This window comes from Musca domestica, unplaced genomic scaffold, assembly GCF_030504385.1.
Source record: "Musca domestica strain aabys unplaced genomic scaffold, Musca_domestica.polishedcontigs.V.1.1 11, whole genome shotgun sequence".
Taxonomy (NCBI): domain Eukaryota; kingdom Metazoa; phylum Arthropoda; class Insecta; order Diptera; family Muscidae; genus Musca; species Musca domestica.
This window is the reverse complement of record NW_026712133.1, coordinates 7,474,308-7,490,232: the sequence shown is the minus strand read 5'-3', so window position 1 is coordinate 7,490,232 and position 15,925 is coordinate 7,474,308. Positions and strand designations below refer to the sequence as shown.

Genomic DNA, 15,925 nt, shown 5'->3' with positions numbered 1-15,925 from the left:
ACTTGCTTGATAAAAAAATTTGAACATCTCCAGGGCACTTTACCACTAAAAACCATGGTAAAACAATGGGACAATGAACTGTCATACAAGTTTTGGAATTGAAGATGTTGAATAAAAAATAATTAAAACTTGTAAAAATTGTCGCATAAAACAAGTAAAAAATGTACTTATATTTGAAAGAACATTAAAATTTTTTTGACATATCAATATTCCCCGCTGTTCTTCCTACATTTTCATTAATGTGAACACCCATGATTGGTCTGGAGTATAGCAAGTAGTGGTAAAAAACACTATTTATTACAGTGGTACTATGTGCATTGTAAATTTATGGTTTTATCGTTGCTGGTAGGCATCACTGGCAATAAGCTGTATGTAAAAGATGTCATGGTTGGTACCACTGATATAATTTAAGTCATTTAGTAAAGTACACATCGCATCCGTGGTTTTAAAATTACCTTTTTTGTAATAAAGCGCCATAGTAAACAGTCATACTGTGATTGGTATGTACATCAAAATATTTCTTGAAGTGAAATTATATGAACAAGTAATTTTGAATTATGTTTTGACATTGCACAATAAATACTGTGATTGGCCATCGATTTTTTTGCTGTGAAAATCTGTGAATGTTTACATTTCCTTATATACCGACAAATAGAACTATACACGGTGAAAGTGGATAATCAAAAACTTTGAAGTTCAAATTATATATACATTTATATTCGTAAACAAAATTTCTGAAACGAAATGTGTCAGTGAAATGTTAGGAATTTTTGTTAGCAGTATTGCAATCAAAATAATTTTCTAAAAGTATCAAAATTAAAGAGCTCTGTCATACCGACCGCATAGACAATGAATAAGTCTGATATAGCCTTGGAAATCAGGTGGACACTAGTATGAGAGTTAAAATATAAACCTAAATCTTCAAAAAAAAGTTTTTAATGTTTGTATAGCTAGTTTGCTGTTGGAATAGGGTTTACTTAGAATTGTACCGTTATTTGTGTGCCACTACTAAATGGAGCCTGAGTTTTAGTTTTTACACAGATGACTTTGAAAAAAGCCGTCTTGTAAATAAATTCCTTTTGAATGCATACGCAGCAATTTTTATTTTTGGCTCATTTTCCGACATTCGATATTTTTATATTTACGGCTAATTTGCATTTGTTTCATGGTGTTTCTATGTACAATGTGTTTGGAAAAGTCGATCACTTTTCTATGTTTATCTATGTTTAATAAAATTGGGTTTTTACTACTATAAGTTTGCCTGCTTTCATTTCCAGCAATAATTACATCAGTAAGTTATTGCGAGATAGTAGACAAAATGTTACTCGTTTATTGCAAAAAGTATAAATTAAACTTTCTATTTTATTGGGAAACAAATCATTTTTGTTCTTCCTGAATCTGTAAATTTTCAACAAGTTTTTGCATGATCAACATGCTGATTGGGCCCGTCTACCAACTTGATTTTTTTTGACAAATATTCTATTGCTTCTAATATATGTAATATTTTATATTTGAGTCAATAGTGTATTTTCGATCATATCCCTGAAACGGCATTAACGCGATTTGCTGATACTAATTTATGGTCTATGCTAAAACAAACATTCTAAGTATTAAATTTGTTAAAAAAAACTCTTTCACAATCTACTAAGCTTTCTGGGCTTAAATTGAGGACACCAAGCTGATAGCGGAGATTGGTTCTGATTATAACATTATTTTCCGGGACATGTTGTTCCAAAGTTTCCCAAATACTTTTTTTTTTATTCCGCTACCTATTAATGAAATAAACATTTCAAAATGTAGGAACAACTCTAGTTTAGTAAAAACTCTTCGATTTTTTTCGAATTTTTTCCAGGGGTAGGTATTTTTACCGTGATCCCGGGAAACTATTTTTTTTTTCAGGGGGACGGACCCGGGACCACAGATTTTTGACCCGAAAGTCCGGGATCAAGACACCGCCTGGACCCGGATCCACTTACCTGATATAGACAATATGGGTATCGATTGAAAGCTTATGGAAATACCTATCCAACAAGTGGACGTTTATTTTGGACCCGCATTTATAATGAAAGCCCCAAAAAGTCAAAAAAGGGCACATTATGGGGGTCAACAAAATTGTTTCCAAATTATAGCTGACACTTACCTTTCCAAAATGCTACAATTTGTGCTAATACCTTTTTCGGGTCCAGAGATATGGGTCTTTCCATCCGCATAACCCGATTCTAACCAGTTCATTAAAATGATGTTTTCAATAAAAAAAGGGTTTATTTCGCGTAGCAGTCGTCGGAATAACAAAAGTTTTCTAAATTTGGCACTTTTTGAAAATAGCCGGCCTTGAGATTTTCTCCTCTGGGTATGTCCGACACCGGCTAACGCGAACAAAAGGTTTCTAAATTCGGCACTTTTTGTAAATAGCCGGCCTTCGGCCGGGGCTTGAGATTTTCTCCTCTGGGTATGTCCCACGCCGGCTAACGCGGACCAAAGTTGTCTAAATTGGATACCTTTTGTAAATAGCCGGCCTTCGTCCGGGGCTTGGGATTTTCTCCTCTGAGTATGTCCAACACCGGCTAACGCAAACCAAAGATTTCTGAACTTGATGCTTACGCAAATTACACCTTTTTTTTATTGAAAACATAGTTTTAATGAACTGGTTAGACTCGGGTTATGCGGATGGAAAGACCCATATCTCTGGATTCAGTAAAGGTATTAGCACAAATTGTAGCATTTTGGAAAGGTAAGAGTGTCAGCTATAATTTGGCATCAATTTTGTTGTCCCAAATAATGGACCCTTTTTGACTTTTTGGGGGTTTTATAAAAAATCCGGGTCCAAAAAATCGATAATTTGACTATAACATCCGAACCGTAACATCTTACCCCATCATGTGACCACTTGTTGGATAGGTATTTTCAGCTTTCCAACGATATCTATGTATATTGTCTATATCGGGTAATTGGATCCGGGTCTAGTCGGGGTCTTGAACCCGGACTTTCGGGTCAAAAATCTGGGGTCCCAGGTCCCCCAAGAAAAAAATAGTTTCCCGGGATCAGGGTAAAAATACCTACCACTGGAAAAAATTTCGAAAAAACGAAGAGTTTTTACTAAACTAGAGTTAACCAAAAATAATGTATTCCTCTTACACCATAATTCCGAAACATACGGTGTAAAAGTTTATCAAATAACTTTTGTATACACTGCACGATACTATGGAGGGTATGTTAACTTTGTCAGACCCAACAAAGTACATATATTCTTGATCAGCGTAAAATTCTAAGTCAATTTAGCGATGTCCGTCTTTTTGTTTGTTCCTTTCGAACGAATTAAGATAGAAGGCGGCAAACATTAGACAGGTTAGTCTGCAGATCAATGTCTTCATATAGCCTCCATATCACGACACCTCCCTATATTCGGTATTTTTATGATTTAAGCTGCATTAATCACCGGAATCGCTTCAAATTTCGTGTTTAAACATCTTAATGTGAACTATAACCTACCACAAAAAATTACTTATGCAGGTCCTCGTCTTCGTATAGTCCCTTTATAATAGTACCTCCCTATACTCGGTTTCGATGATTTAAGCAACGTTATTCACCGGAACTGTTTTTTCAATACATTATTTTCAAGTTTTTTTTTTAAGTTCTATTCGAATGGTGGACGGTATTAAAAGTTGGGCCCTGCCGAACTTAGATGCTTTTTTACTTGTTATTTTTAATGAACTGCCAAAATGGAAGAATATTTTAATTTTTCTGGGAATGAAATAAACATTTTTGCACATATCATTGCCTTTATGGATTGACTAGCTGAAACCGGTGCGCTTCGCAACCTCTTTCGATTTTATATGCATTTAACATTTTATACACAAATGTATGTTGGTTAAAGAAACTCAAATGTAAATATATTATATTAAATATATTATAATATTTATATATATATATATATATATATATATATATTTTTTTTTTTTTTTTTTTTTTTTTTTTTTTGCACTCCAAAATTTCATTGGAATTTAACATACATATCGTGTTTGGTACATGAAATCGGCCGAAAATATATGTGAGCTATATCCAAATCTGTACCGATTTCAATATAACTTGGCAAATTTATGTTATGCCGAATTTCATTAGAATCGGACATACGTATCGTGTTTTGTGCATCAAATATGTGAAATCGGCCGAAAATATATATTGGAGCTATATCCCAATCTGTACGGATTTCAATATAATTTGACAAATGTATATTCGTTTTTATTTCCGTTACACATTCCAAATTTCATGGAAGTTGGAGATACATAGCGTGTTTTGTGCATCAAATTCATGAAAGCGGTCGAAAATATATATGGGAGCTATATTCAAATCTGAACCGATTTCAATATAATTTGGCAAATTTATTTTTGTTCCGAATTCCGTTACGCATTCCAAACTTGGTGACTGTATCTGTAATCGATCGACAGATTGGGCATATAAAATCTAAATTTTTGGGAGGTACCTCCGATTCTGATGCTATATCAAATTTATATATAGCCTATGTTACTTTCAAGCGATGTTGTAGTACTTGGAAATTTTCAGGAAAATCTGTTCAGTTGTTTTCGAATCCATAAATTACAAACATACAAACATTTTGCTCTTTTATATATATATATTTATGCTTTATGAATAAATTGTTCCTTCGCAACAAATGACTAGTTTTGGAATCATTTTTTTATATAATATATTACATTTATATTTTATTACAGTTGTTGAGAACTTCCTAATTTGAAACCAAATACAAAATAAAAATGATTTCTCTTTTGCAGTGACATTTTTATTGGTAGTAGGTTTAACATAAAATCAACTAATTATTACAACTGTAGTGAAAGAGGAATTTTTATTGACTATAAATATCTATGTCAACTAATTACTGTAATATTAATTATAATAACAAATTATTCTTTATTGATTCCATATAAAATATATTTCAACGAAACAAAATATTGTGTACGGGTTAGAGCGAACTATTCAATAACCTACACAACAATACTGCTCTATCTTAAAAATGAAACAAGCTGCGAAGAAAGAATCCTTTATTACTGCGGATCAAAAGTTTTCTATAAATATAAAAATCATAATAAATCTAAAATCTGAATCTCGTCCGGCCCATTTAATTTAAATTCACCAAATCTTCCTATCTTCTTCCTATATATAACAAACAAAAAGGTTTTTTTCTTCTTCGATACCGGAGTGACCCGAAACCACATTACAGTTTTGGCCAGAGGCTGACAGCTCGTTGTGTAGGTTTATGTGTGTATATTTTTCTGCTTGGGCCACAGCATATCGCCTCACCGACCCTCTCACAATGTTATGCTTCGTCGAAAGGAAATATTTTATATGAAACCAATAAAGAACAATTTGGTATTACAATTAATATTACAAAAATTAATTAACATAGATATTAATAGTCAATAAAAATTCCTCTTTATATGCAGTAGTGATAATTAGTTGATCTATCTACTTAAAAAAATGATTTCAAACTAGTTATTTGGTGTGAAGGAACCTTATTCATAAAGCATTATTTATCACCTCTGTGCAGAAACGTTGCCTTCCGTAACCGATTTTTTAACACCACGCTTCATTAGTGTTTCGAAGTCGGAGCACTACAAAATTTTAACTAATTGATTAAAACATGACTAGCGCTAAGTACTCCGTTTTATCTTGCAACGGTAGAAGCTCACAAAAAAAGATTCAATAATAATTTTAAAATGATAATTTAAAATTACAAGTTTAATAATAGTTAGCACGCCCACATTCCACGAAATAGTTTTAATGATTCAACAGTTTAAAATGAAATGCATTGTTGGATTGTGAAAAATTCTAAGTTCTAATGATTCCATATTCTTGCAACACGTATTACATACTCACTCCAAAAGATCTCCGGTTACAGCTCATTTAGGTAACCGCATAGCCTCATGATGTGTTTGGTTCACTGGTGTCATGAGGAGGCACCCTGTCGCAGTTCTTAGGGTAGCATTCTGGCAGGTCTGAATGTTTTTCCTCTACGTAGCACTTTTGATCGCAGACCACACTGGGGTCGCATTGCTGACCACAGATCGACCTGTCGCGTTATAAGAGGTCAACAATGGCTCATTGTCCGCAACCGAGCGTATTGAGAACCTAATTTCTACCTTTAATTGTATCGCAGATAGCGGTGACTCGCGCGGACGACTTGAGCATGTTGTCGAATGGGGTCCCTAAGATCTTGGGGTAGTTCGTGATCGGTATTATATTTCACGCATTCAGATTCGTTCTCGTCTCCGTAGACCATGTGGTAAAGAGTATGTCCCTTGATTTAGTGGAGGGTATTTTCACACTGATTGCCGTTGATAGGTCAAGGGCTCTCAACACTGTTCTATGACACGGCTGGTTCTGGTTTAATCCTCGACTGTATATAGATATGGCGCGCAATGCTGTTGTGATTCTATGTTGCGTTTCGGATGACATTCGCAACATCATCTCGTTAACAGCCTCCTCGGCGAGAAGAGACGTGATACGATTGTGGCACACATGAATCAAATGGCGAATACTTTCGTAGACGAAATGTTTGTCGAAAAACACATTTCAATTGATTCGTCTTGTGCTTTTGCATAAATTTTGCATATTTTTTAAATGATCTCTAGTACCTTTTCTTTGAATGGCAAAACTTCTAAATACTATGTTTGGGTTTGATCGGATAAAAAAAGAACATGCAAAAATCCAATGACTAACCTCAGTGGATAATTTGAAGGTGTTTGTATGCTACGTCAAGTTTAAGTAGGCCTGATAAACTTTTGATTCTTATACACACGTCATATTTGGTAGAATTCATTGAAGGATGAGATCCGAAAAAAATAATTATAACTATAGCATGAATACAAAATTGTGTGTATTTTATATCTTTTCAGAACGAAAAAATTGTTTATCCCTGCTGATCTGTTGATGAATTTGTTTTAAAAAGCTGACGTAAACATTAAAATAAGGTCATAAAAATGATGACGGAAAAAATCAACTCTCCGCTTGCCGATATTATAAATAAAAGGTAAGTCTGATCGCACAGCGTAAACAACATTTTCAACATCGGCTTTTCATCAAATGTATAAATTTATGTTAAACATTTCAATAAAATCGGTAGCAATTTTTAAGTTGTTTTTGTTAATTTAAATTTACCTGTATTTCTTAAATACGACCTACATGCTACTTGTGTGGGAAGTTAAAATTTATTGTCATTACGTACAATTTTGTGTAAATCTAATGATGTTGCCATAAAACTGTCTGTGACAGAAAATTGTCTATACAGGTCCACGTCTTCGTATACCAAACACTAAAACCTATGACAAAATAATTACTTATGCAGGTCCACGTCTTCGTAGAGCCACTATATAGCGGTACGTCCTGATATTCGGTATTTTTATGGTAAAGAGACATTATAGACCGGAATTGTTTCAAATTTTGTACTTAAATTTCATATGACAAAAAATTGCGTATGCGGGTCCACGTCTTCGTATAACCACCATATAACGATACCTCCCGATATTCGGTATTTTGATGGTTTTAGCGACGTTATTCACCGGAATTGTTCAATTTGTCGTAATGACAGAAAATTGTCTATGTAACTCTACGTCTTCGTATATCTCACATATTTTGATGATATTAGATTAAATATCATTGCACAATAGCCCGTCTGGTTTGTTGAAAATTCCAGGTGACTTCCAGAACTTCTAAAAAGTTTCGGGCTCTTAGGCGAAGCGTTGTTAAGGCTTTTACATAGTTTGACCATATACAAAGTGACTCCTATAATTTGAGATTTATTTGACAACATTTGAGATAGAGCTTTGAAATTTTATGAAAAATATGGAAATAGAGACTTGTTTTCTTTAGTGACTTCTTGACCTAAATATTTAAAAAAATGTGAGAGTCTTCTGTATATATCTCTACTTTTATATACTGCCGAATTTTCCCTGCAATAATGTTAATGTTTGTGAACCAGTTGTTTAAAAAATCTGCAACTGCATTTTTTGACGCAACAGGCATTTTTGAGTGCGAAAACTCCCACCGTAATAAGACTATAATATTCTAAAGACAGAATAAAGAACTTCGCCTTTTTACTTGAAACTAGAAGCCATCTGTGTAATTCCTAGGAATGAATAGAGTGCATGGATTCATTTTTTAATCTAGTCAAGATTAAATAGTGAATCCGTGCACTCTATCCAGTTGTTACGAAATTTGACAAAATGAATAATTGAATATACTTACTCGCAATTTTACTTACAGTAATCTAAACAAAGTTACAAACATTGGCGACGATATGGGCTGGAAATCAAAGCTTAAAATACCACCAAAGGACAATCGCTTTAAGACTAGTGTAAGTAATAAACAATACATAATATAACAATAATAAAATATGAACTGCACACCTTGATTGCTCACTGTCATGCACATTTATCGGATTTAATCCGAAACGTTTCACTCATTTTTAGTTATCTTTTATTTATTATTGGAGAATTCCAATTTCATTCATAATACTCAGTTGTAATTTGAAATTTAAATTTGTAATTGGAATTATTTATACATATTTTTATTATTACATTTTTTAATTTTTTGGTTTATTCTGATAGGATGTTACGGACACTCGTGGAAATGAATTCGAGGAATTCTGTTTAAAAAGAAAACTGTTAATGGGTATTTTTGAAAAAGGTTGGGAACGACCATCTCCCATTCAAGAAGCAGCAATTCCAATAGCTTTAAGTGGAAAAGATATTTTGGCGAGAGCTAAGAATGGTACTGGGAAAACTGGGGCATATTGTATTCCTGTTTTGGAGCAAATCGATCCATCAAAGGATTACATACAGGCCTTAATTATGGTTCCCACCCGAGAACTTGCGCTACAAACTTCACAAATATGTATTGAATTAGCTAAACATCTTGATATTCGAGTTATGGTCACCACTGGAGGTACAATTCTCAAGGATGATATACTTCGTTTGTACCAAAAAGGTAAGTAATATATTTAATTGTTTTTTTAAAGGATCGATCTGTTATTTATAATTTCACATTCCAGTGCAACTTATTATTGCAACGCCAGGGCGTATTCTTGATTTAATGGATAAGAGAGTAGCTGATATGTCGCACTGCAAAATTCTTGTTTTGGATGAAGCCGACAAACTATTATCACTCGACTTTCAAGGCATGCTGGATCATGTTATTTTAAAATTACCAAAGGATCCCCAGATTCTTTTATTCTCAGCTACTTTTCCACTAACTGTTAAGAATTTTATGGAGAAACATTTACGCGAACCTTATGAAATAAATTTGATGGAAGAACTTACATTAAAAGGTGTTACTCAATATTACGCATTTGTTCAAGAACGTCAAAAAGTGCACTGTCTGAATACGCTGTTCTCCAAGCTCCAAATAAACCAATCGATAATATTTTGCAACTCTACACAACGCGTGGAGCTTTTAGCAAAGAAAATCACGGAACTCGGGTATTGCTGTTATTACATCCATGCAAAAATGGCTCAGGCACACAGAAATCGAGTGTTTCACGATTTCCGACAAGGATTGTGTCGTAATCTCGTATGTTCAGATTTATTCACCCGTGGTATAGATGTTCAAGCGGTCAACGTTGTTATTAACTTTGATTTTCCACGAATGGCTGAAACATATTTGCACCGAATTGGTCGCTCTGGACGCTTTGGACATTTAGGTATGTTACTGTAGTCTGAAAATATTATTGTGTAGGCACAAATTCAAATATATTATATATTTTTAGGTATTGCAATTAATTTAATCACATATGAAGATAGATTTGACCTACACCGGATTGAAAAAGAACTAGGAACGGAAATCAAGCCCATACCTAAAGTCATTGACCCTGCTCTATACGTTGCTAATGTTGCCGTTAATTCCGGAGAATCTAGTAATAATGATCTTAATAATTCATGTATTGAAGAAGGAAATGTTAGCAAATAATATGCTATTATGGAAACAAATTATATATAAAATTCTAAAAAGAAATACATTACTGAATTTTTGGATTTTCATTTTTGTAAGATTCACTTTATTATATATTTTTTTAATAAACAAGTTCTGTACAGTTTTTTAGATCTGTATTTAATTTTGAAAAAAAGAAGAAGCGCCCATTTGAATTCGTTTTTCCACACCATTTTTCTTTTCGGTATTAGATTTTGTATCGAAGATGTTTGAAATTAACTACTAAATCGATAGCGGTTTTTTTTCCAACGTTCACATTTTCACCCCTGCCGACCGAGGGGAGGCGACATCTCTTTACGTAGGAATCGCGTAATCGTATCATAATGGGAATTTAGTAGGAAATTGAAAACCAGAAACAGAATTTAATTCATCTGCTAGTTTGCCAAATAATAAAAAATGTATTTTATTTGTTTAAAAATAAAATTATTATAGATTTAATAACTTCTAAACTCAAATCAAAGTCTACATTACAGTACACAGAATTAAAGTCAACATGCATTTTACTAAGAGGCCCATTCGAAAATCGGTATATAATAATTGGTAGTATTCATGGTACAATAAGGAGGTAGAACAGCTTCGTAAAACTGCAGAAATACAGCTCTGAGGCTATGCCCGCTTCCTGTCAGAATTATTCAAAATTATAGGCAACTAGTTGTTTTTATTTATTTCATATTTTTTGTTCATTTTTAAAACGAGTCAAATCGCGAAAGATGAATGAAATGCCTGTATATTCTCTCAAAAATATGATCCTAAGTGTTCAATCTTTAAATTCCATGGTAAATCTCGTTTATATTATTAATGCGCGGCCCGCAATTTAAGTTTCTTCCAATCATTGATTTTGAAATGGATACTACCATGGCACAATAAAAAGGTAGGGTAGACCTCCCAGCTAATTAGAATTTTTTTCTAAGTGTGCCCGACTTCTGCCAATTTTGTGTATTTGTTGTTTTGAAAAATAGAAACAAAATATTTTCAAGATAGATGAGATAGAGCTTTGAAATTTTATGAAAAACTAGCTGACCTGGTCCGCGTTTCCGGCCCGTACTTTTAGTCTTTAATGCATATTTCTTGAAGCATAATAGAACACAGATCTGAATTATGTAAGCGGACCGGGTCAGCTAAACAGTCATGGCAAAAATTATAATAGATAATCACACACCGCCGGTTTTAGATATCTTGAATAGGCTGATCTTAATTTTTCAGCCATAGGCTTTAATTGAGTGTTAAAAACCTATATGATATAGAACATCTATAATAGCCCCGTGTGAAAACTCAGCTCAATTTTTGGTATTATAAAGAGCTTAGCAACATTTTTCATTCAAATGAGCTGTAACTTGGGATTTGTATTTAGAATACCGTGCTGTGTGGTATTTAGTTTTGTCCACCTCATAATTAGGGACATAATGATTTCAGAATAGTCAAAGATAATTACTCTTCTACACCCATTACCGTAAGAATGTAATTTATTTATTTTTGTCATTTAAATAGTGCGTTAGAGACCCCATAAAGTCCATATTTTTTTTCATCATAGTATAATTCAATGACGATCAAAGAAATTAATTTTTTATTTTTTCATGTTTCTGCCAAAATTTCCAACAGAATGAGTCTCATTTCGGAGTTTATGTCATATAGACGTACATCCCATCTACGTTTCCAACCAATATTCTCTTGGGGGTTACAAATTCAATAGATCAATAGAATACAAAATTTTCTTTTTTACCACACATTGGTTGGGAAAGTAGACTTGGAGGTACACTAATGTGGGATCTATTCTCAAATAAATGCCTATATGGACAATTATCTGTAAGAAGATTCCCTACCCCAGAATAGCCAAAATACAATTTTTTAGCCAAATCAATTGCTGAATGTGGTCAAGACCAAGATGGACTCTACTCCGAAAGTTGAAAATTTTATGAGAGGAGGTTTTCTGCACTCTTAATAACAAAGATGCCAAATAAAGGCCTAAAAAATAAATGTCGAAGACCACGAAAATAGTTTAAATCATGTGATGGTTATACCAAAACGTGATCAATTTTTGCGAGGCTGGTTTCTTCTCAAATTACCAACTTTTGCTAAAATGAGTATGCAAAATATGCTTAAAATGTAAACTATACTTGAAATCGGATTGTAACCTTATCCGGCTGTCATATATCATGACCTGCAAAAGCGATTTAAGGTATCTTGCATTTTGAGTTCTCATTGGACGGATTATTGTCATATGAAAGAAGTAGGTCCAAGTAGGTCACTCATTACATTTTTAATATTATTCATTCAGAATTCAAAATAGAAGAGATATAGTATGTCAAATTGAAAAAAAACCTAACTCGGGGTATCACGAACGTTTGTATAAAAAATTATGCAAATCGGTCCAGCCGTTCTCAACTGATTCCATTACCAACCAACAACAATTGATTTTTATATATATAGAAGATTCTAAAAAGAAATACATTACTGAATTTTTGGATTTTCATTTTTGTAAGATTCACTTTATTATATATTTTTTTAATGAACAAGTTCTGTATAGTTTTTTAGATCTGTATTTAATTTTGAAAAAAGAAGAAGCGCCCATTTGAATTCGTTTTTCCGCACCATTTTTCTTTTCTAAATTAAGAATGTGGTTATAATGATTTATGGCATCCAAATGTTATGAATCGATATAGAAAATTTAGATTTTTTATCGAAGATGTTTGAAATTAACTACTAAATCGATAGCGGTTTTTTTTCGAACGTTCACAGTCCCACCCCTGCCGACCGAGGGGAGGCGACCTCACTTTACGTAGGAATCGCGTCGCGTACACATCATGATCCGTATCATAATGGGAATTTAGTGGGAAATTGAAAACCAGAAAGAGAATTTAATTCATCAGCTAGTATGTCAAATAATAAAAAATAAAAATAAAATTATTATAGATTTAATAACTTCTAAACTCACATCAAAGTCTACATTACAGTACACAGAATTAAAGTCAACACGCATTTTACTAAGAGGCCCATGTGAAAATCGGTATATAATAATTGGTAGTATACATGGTACAATAAGGAGGTAGAACAGCTTCGTAAAACTGCAGAAATACAGCTCTATGCCCGCTTCCTGTCATAATTATTCAAAATTATAGGCAACAATTTGTTTTCATTTATTTCATATTTTTTGTTCATTTCTAAAATGAGTCAAATATCGCAAAAGATGAATGAAATGCCTGGATATTTTCTCAAAAATATGATCCTAAGTGTTCAATCTTTCAATTCCATGGTAAATCTCGTTTATATTTTTAATGCGCGGCACGCAGTTTTAGTTTCTTCCAATCATTGATTTTGATACTTCCATGGTACAATAAAAAGTTAAGGTAGAGCTCCCAGCTGATTAGAATTTTTTTCTAATTGTGCCCGACTTCTGCCAATTTTGTGGATACTACCATGGTACAATAAAAAGGTAAGGTAGAGCTCCCAGCTGATTAGAATTTTTTTTAAGTGTGCCCGACTTCTGCCAATTTTGTGTATGAAAATAAAAACAAAATATTTCCAAGATAGATGAGATAGAGCTTTGAAATTTTATGAAAAATATAAAAATAGACATTTATTTGACTTCTTGACCTAAATATTTAAAAAATGTGAGAGTCTTCTGTACATATCTCTACTTTCATATTCTGCCAAATTTTCCCTGCAATAATTTTAATGTTTGTGAACCAGTTGTTTAAAAAATCTGCAACTTTTTTGAGTCCGAAAACTCCCACCGTAATAAGACTATAATATTCTAAAGACAGAATAAAAAACTTCGCTTTTTTACTTGAAACTAGAAGCCATCTGTGTAATTCCTAGGAATGAATAGAGTGCAGGGATTCACTATTTAATCTAGTCAAGATTAAATAGTGAATCCGTGCACTCTATCCAGTTGTATCGAAATTTGACAAAATGAATAATTGAATATACTTACTCGCAATTTTACTTACAGCAATCTAAACAAAATTACAAACATTGGCGACGATATGGGCTGGAAATCAAAGCACAAAATATCACCTAAGGACAATCGCTTTAAGACTAGTGTAAGTAATAAACAATACATAATATAACAATAATAAAATATGAACTGCACACCTTGATTGCCCACTGTCATACACATTTATCGGATTTAATCCGAAACGTTTCACTCATTTTTAGTTATCTTTTATTTATTATTAGAGAATTCCAATTTCATTCATAATACTCAGTTGTAATTTGAAATTTAAATTTGTAATTGGAATTATTAATACATATTTTTTTATCAATATTTTTTTTATTACATTTTTTAATTTTTTGGTTTATTCTGATAGGATGTTACGGACACTCGTGGAAATGAATTCGAGGAATTCTGTTTAAAAATAAAACTTTTAATGGGTATTTTTGAAAAAGATTGGGAACGACCATCTCCCATTCAAGAAGCAGCAATTCCAATAGCTTTAAGTGGAAAAGATATTTTGGCGAGAGCTAAGAATGGTACTGGGAAAACTGGGGCATATTGTATTCCTGTTTTGGAGCAAATCGATCCATCAAAGGATTACATACAGGCCTTAATTATGGTTCCCACCCGAGAACTTGCGCTACAAACTTCACAAATATGTATTGAATTAGCTAAACATCTTGATATTCGAGTTATGGTCACCACTGGAGGTACAATTCTCAAGGATGATATACTTCGTTTGTACCAAAAAGGTAAGTAATATATTTAATTGTTTTTTTAAAGGATCGATCTGTTATTTATAATTTCACATTCCAGTGCAACTTATTATTGCAACGCCAGGGCGTATTCTTGATTTAATGGATAAGAGAGTAGCTGATATGTCGCACTGCAAAATTCTTGTTTTGGATGAAGCCGACAAACTATTATCACTCGACTTTCAAGGCATGCTGGATCATGTTATTTTAAAATTACCAAAGGATCCCCAGATTCTTTTATTCTCAGCTACTTTTCCACTAACTGTTAAGAATTTTATGGAGAAACATTTACGCGAACCTTATGAAATAAATTTGATGGAAGAACTTACATTAAAAGGTGTTACTCAATATTACGCATTTGTTCAAGAACGTCAAAAAGTGCACTGTCTGAATACGCTGTTCTCCAAGCTCCAAATAAACCAATCGATAATATTTTGCAACTCTACACAACGCGTGGAGCTTTTAGCAAAGAAAATCACGGAACTCGGGTATTGCTGTTATTACATCCATGCAAAAATGGCTCAGGCACACAGAAATCGAGTGTTTCACGATTTCCGACAAGGATTGTGTCGTAATCTCGTATGTTCAGATTTATTCACCCGTGGTATAGATGTTCAAGCGGTCAACGTTGTTATTAACTTTGATTTTCCACGAATGGCTGAAACATATTTGCACCGAATTGGTCGCTCTGGACGCTTTGGACATTTAGGTATGTTACTATAGTCTGAAAATATTATTGTGTAGGCACAAATTCAAATATATTATATATTTTTAGGTATTGCAATTAATTTAATCACATATGAAGATAGATTTGACCTACACCGGATTGAAAAAGAACTAGGAACGGAAATCAAGCCCATACCTAAAGTCATTGACCCTGCTCTATACGTTGCTAATGTTGCCGTTAATTCCGGAGAATCTAGTAATAATGATCTTAATAATTCATGTATTGAAGAAGGAAATGTTAGCAAATAATATGCTATTATGGAAACAAATTATATATAAAATTCTAAAAAGAAATACATTACTGAATTTCTGGATTTTCATTTTTGTAAGATTCACTTTATTATATATTTTTTTAATAAACAAGTTCTGTACAGTTTTTTAGATCTGTATTTAATTTAAAAAAAAAGAAGAGGCGCCCATTTGAATTCGCTTTTCCACACCATTTTTCTTTTCGGTATGGCATCCAAATGTTATGAATCGATATAGAAAATTTAGATTTTGTATCGAAGATGTT

General features: G+C 33.0%; 2 protein-coding genes across 2 annotated transcripts; both read left to right on the top strand.

Moving 5' to 3' along the window:
* The first annotated feature begins 343 nt into the window (after positions 1 to 343).
* LOC105262473 (ATP-dependent RNA helicase me31b-like) lies at positions 344 to 10,032 on the top strand. Its single transcript, XM_059130424.1, has 6 exons — positions 344 to 500; positions 6,909 to 7,042; positions 8,275 to 8,365; positions 8,619 to 8,997; positions 9,062 to 9,709; positions 9,776 to 10,032. Exons 2-6 carry the CDS (start codon positions 6,993 to 6,995, stop codon positions 9,973 to 9,975), a joined length of 1,368 nt encoding a protein of 455 aa, XP_058986407.1. The 5' UTR covers positions 344 to 500; positions 6,909 to 6,992; the 3' UTR covers positions 9,976 to 10,032.
* A 3,916-nt stretch (positions 10,033 to 13,948) lies between these two features.
* Positions 13,949 to 15,717, top strand: LOC131806377 (ATP-dependent RNA helicase me31b). Its single transcript, XM_059130417.1, has 4 exons — positions 13,949 to 14,036; positions 14,304 to 14,682; positions 14,747 to 15,394; positions 15,461 to 15,717. The coding sequence occupies exons 1-4, from the start codon at positions 13,980 to 13,982 to the stop codon at positions 15,658 to 15,660; spliced, it is 1,284 nt and encodes a 427-aa protein (XP_058986400.1). The 5' UTR covers positions 13,949 to 13,979; the 3' UTR covers positions 15,661 to 15,717.
* Positions 15,718 to 15,925: the final 208 nt, after the last annotated feature.

Coding starts and splice junctions, on each gene's coding strand:
- LOC105262473 (XM_059130424.1), top strand. CDS start 6,993: ATGATGACGGAAAAAATCAACTCTCCGCTTGCCGATATTATAAATAAA. Junction 7,043..8,274: donor GCCGATATTATAAATAAAAG/GTAAGTCTGATC, acceptor TTTTACTTACAG/TAATCTAAACAAAGTTACAA. Junction 9,710..9,775: donor TGGACGCTTTGGACATTTAG/GTATGTTACTGT, acceptor ATATATTTTTAG/GTATTGCAATTAATTTAATC.
- LOC131806377 (XM_059130417.1), top strand. CDS start 13,980: ATGGGCTGGAAATCAAAGCACAAAATATCACCTAAGGACAATCGCTTT. Junction 14,683..14,746: donor ACTTCGTTTGTACCAAAAAG/GTAAGTAATATA, acceptor TTCACATTCCAG/TGCAACTTATTATTGCAACG. Junction 15,395..15,460: donor TGGACGCTTTGGACATTTAG/GTATGTTACTAT, acceptor ATATATTTTTAG/GTATTGCAATTAATTTAATC.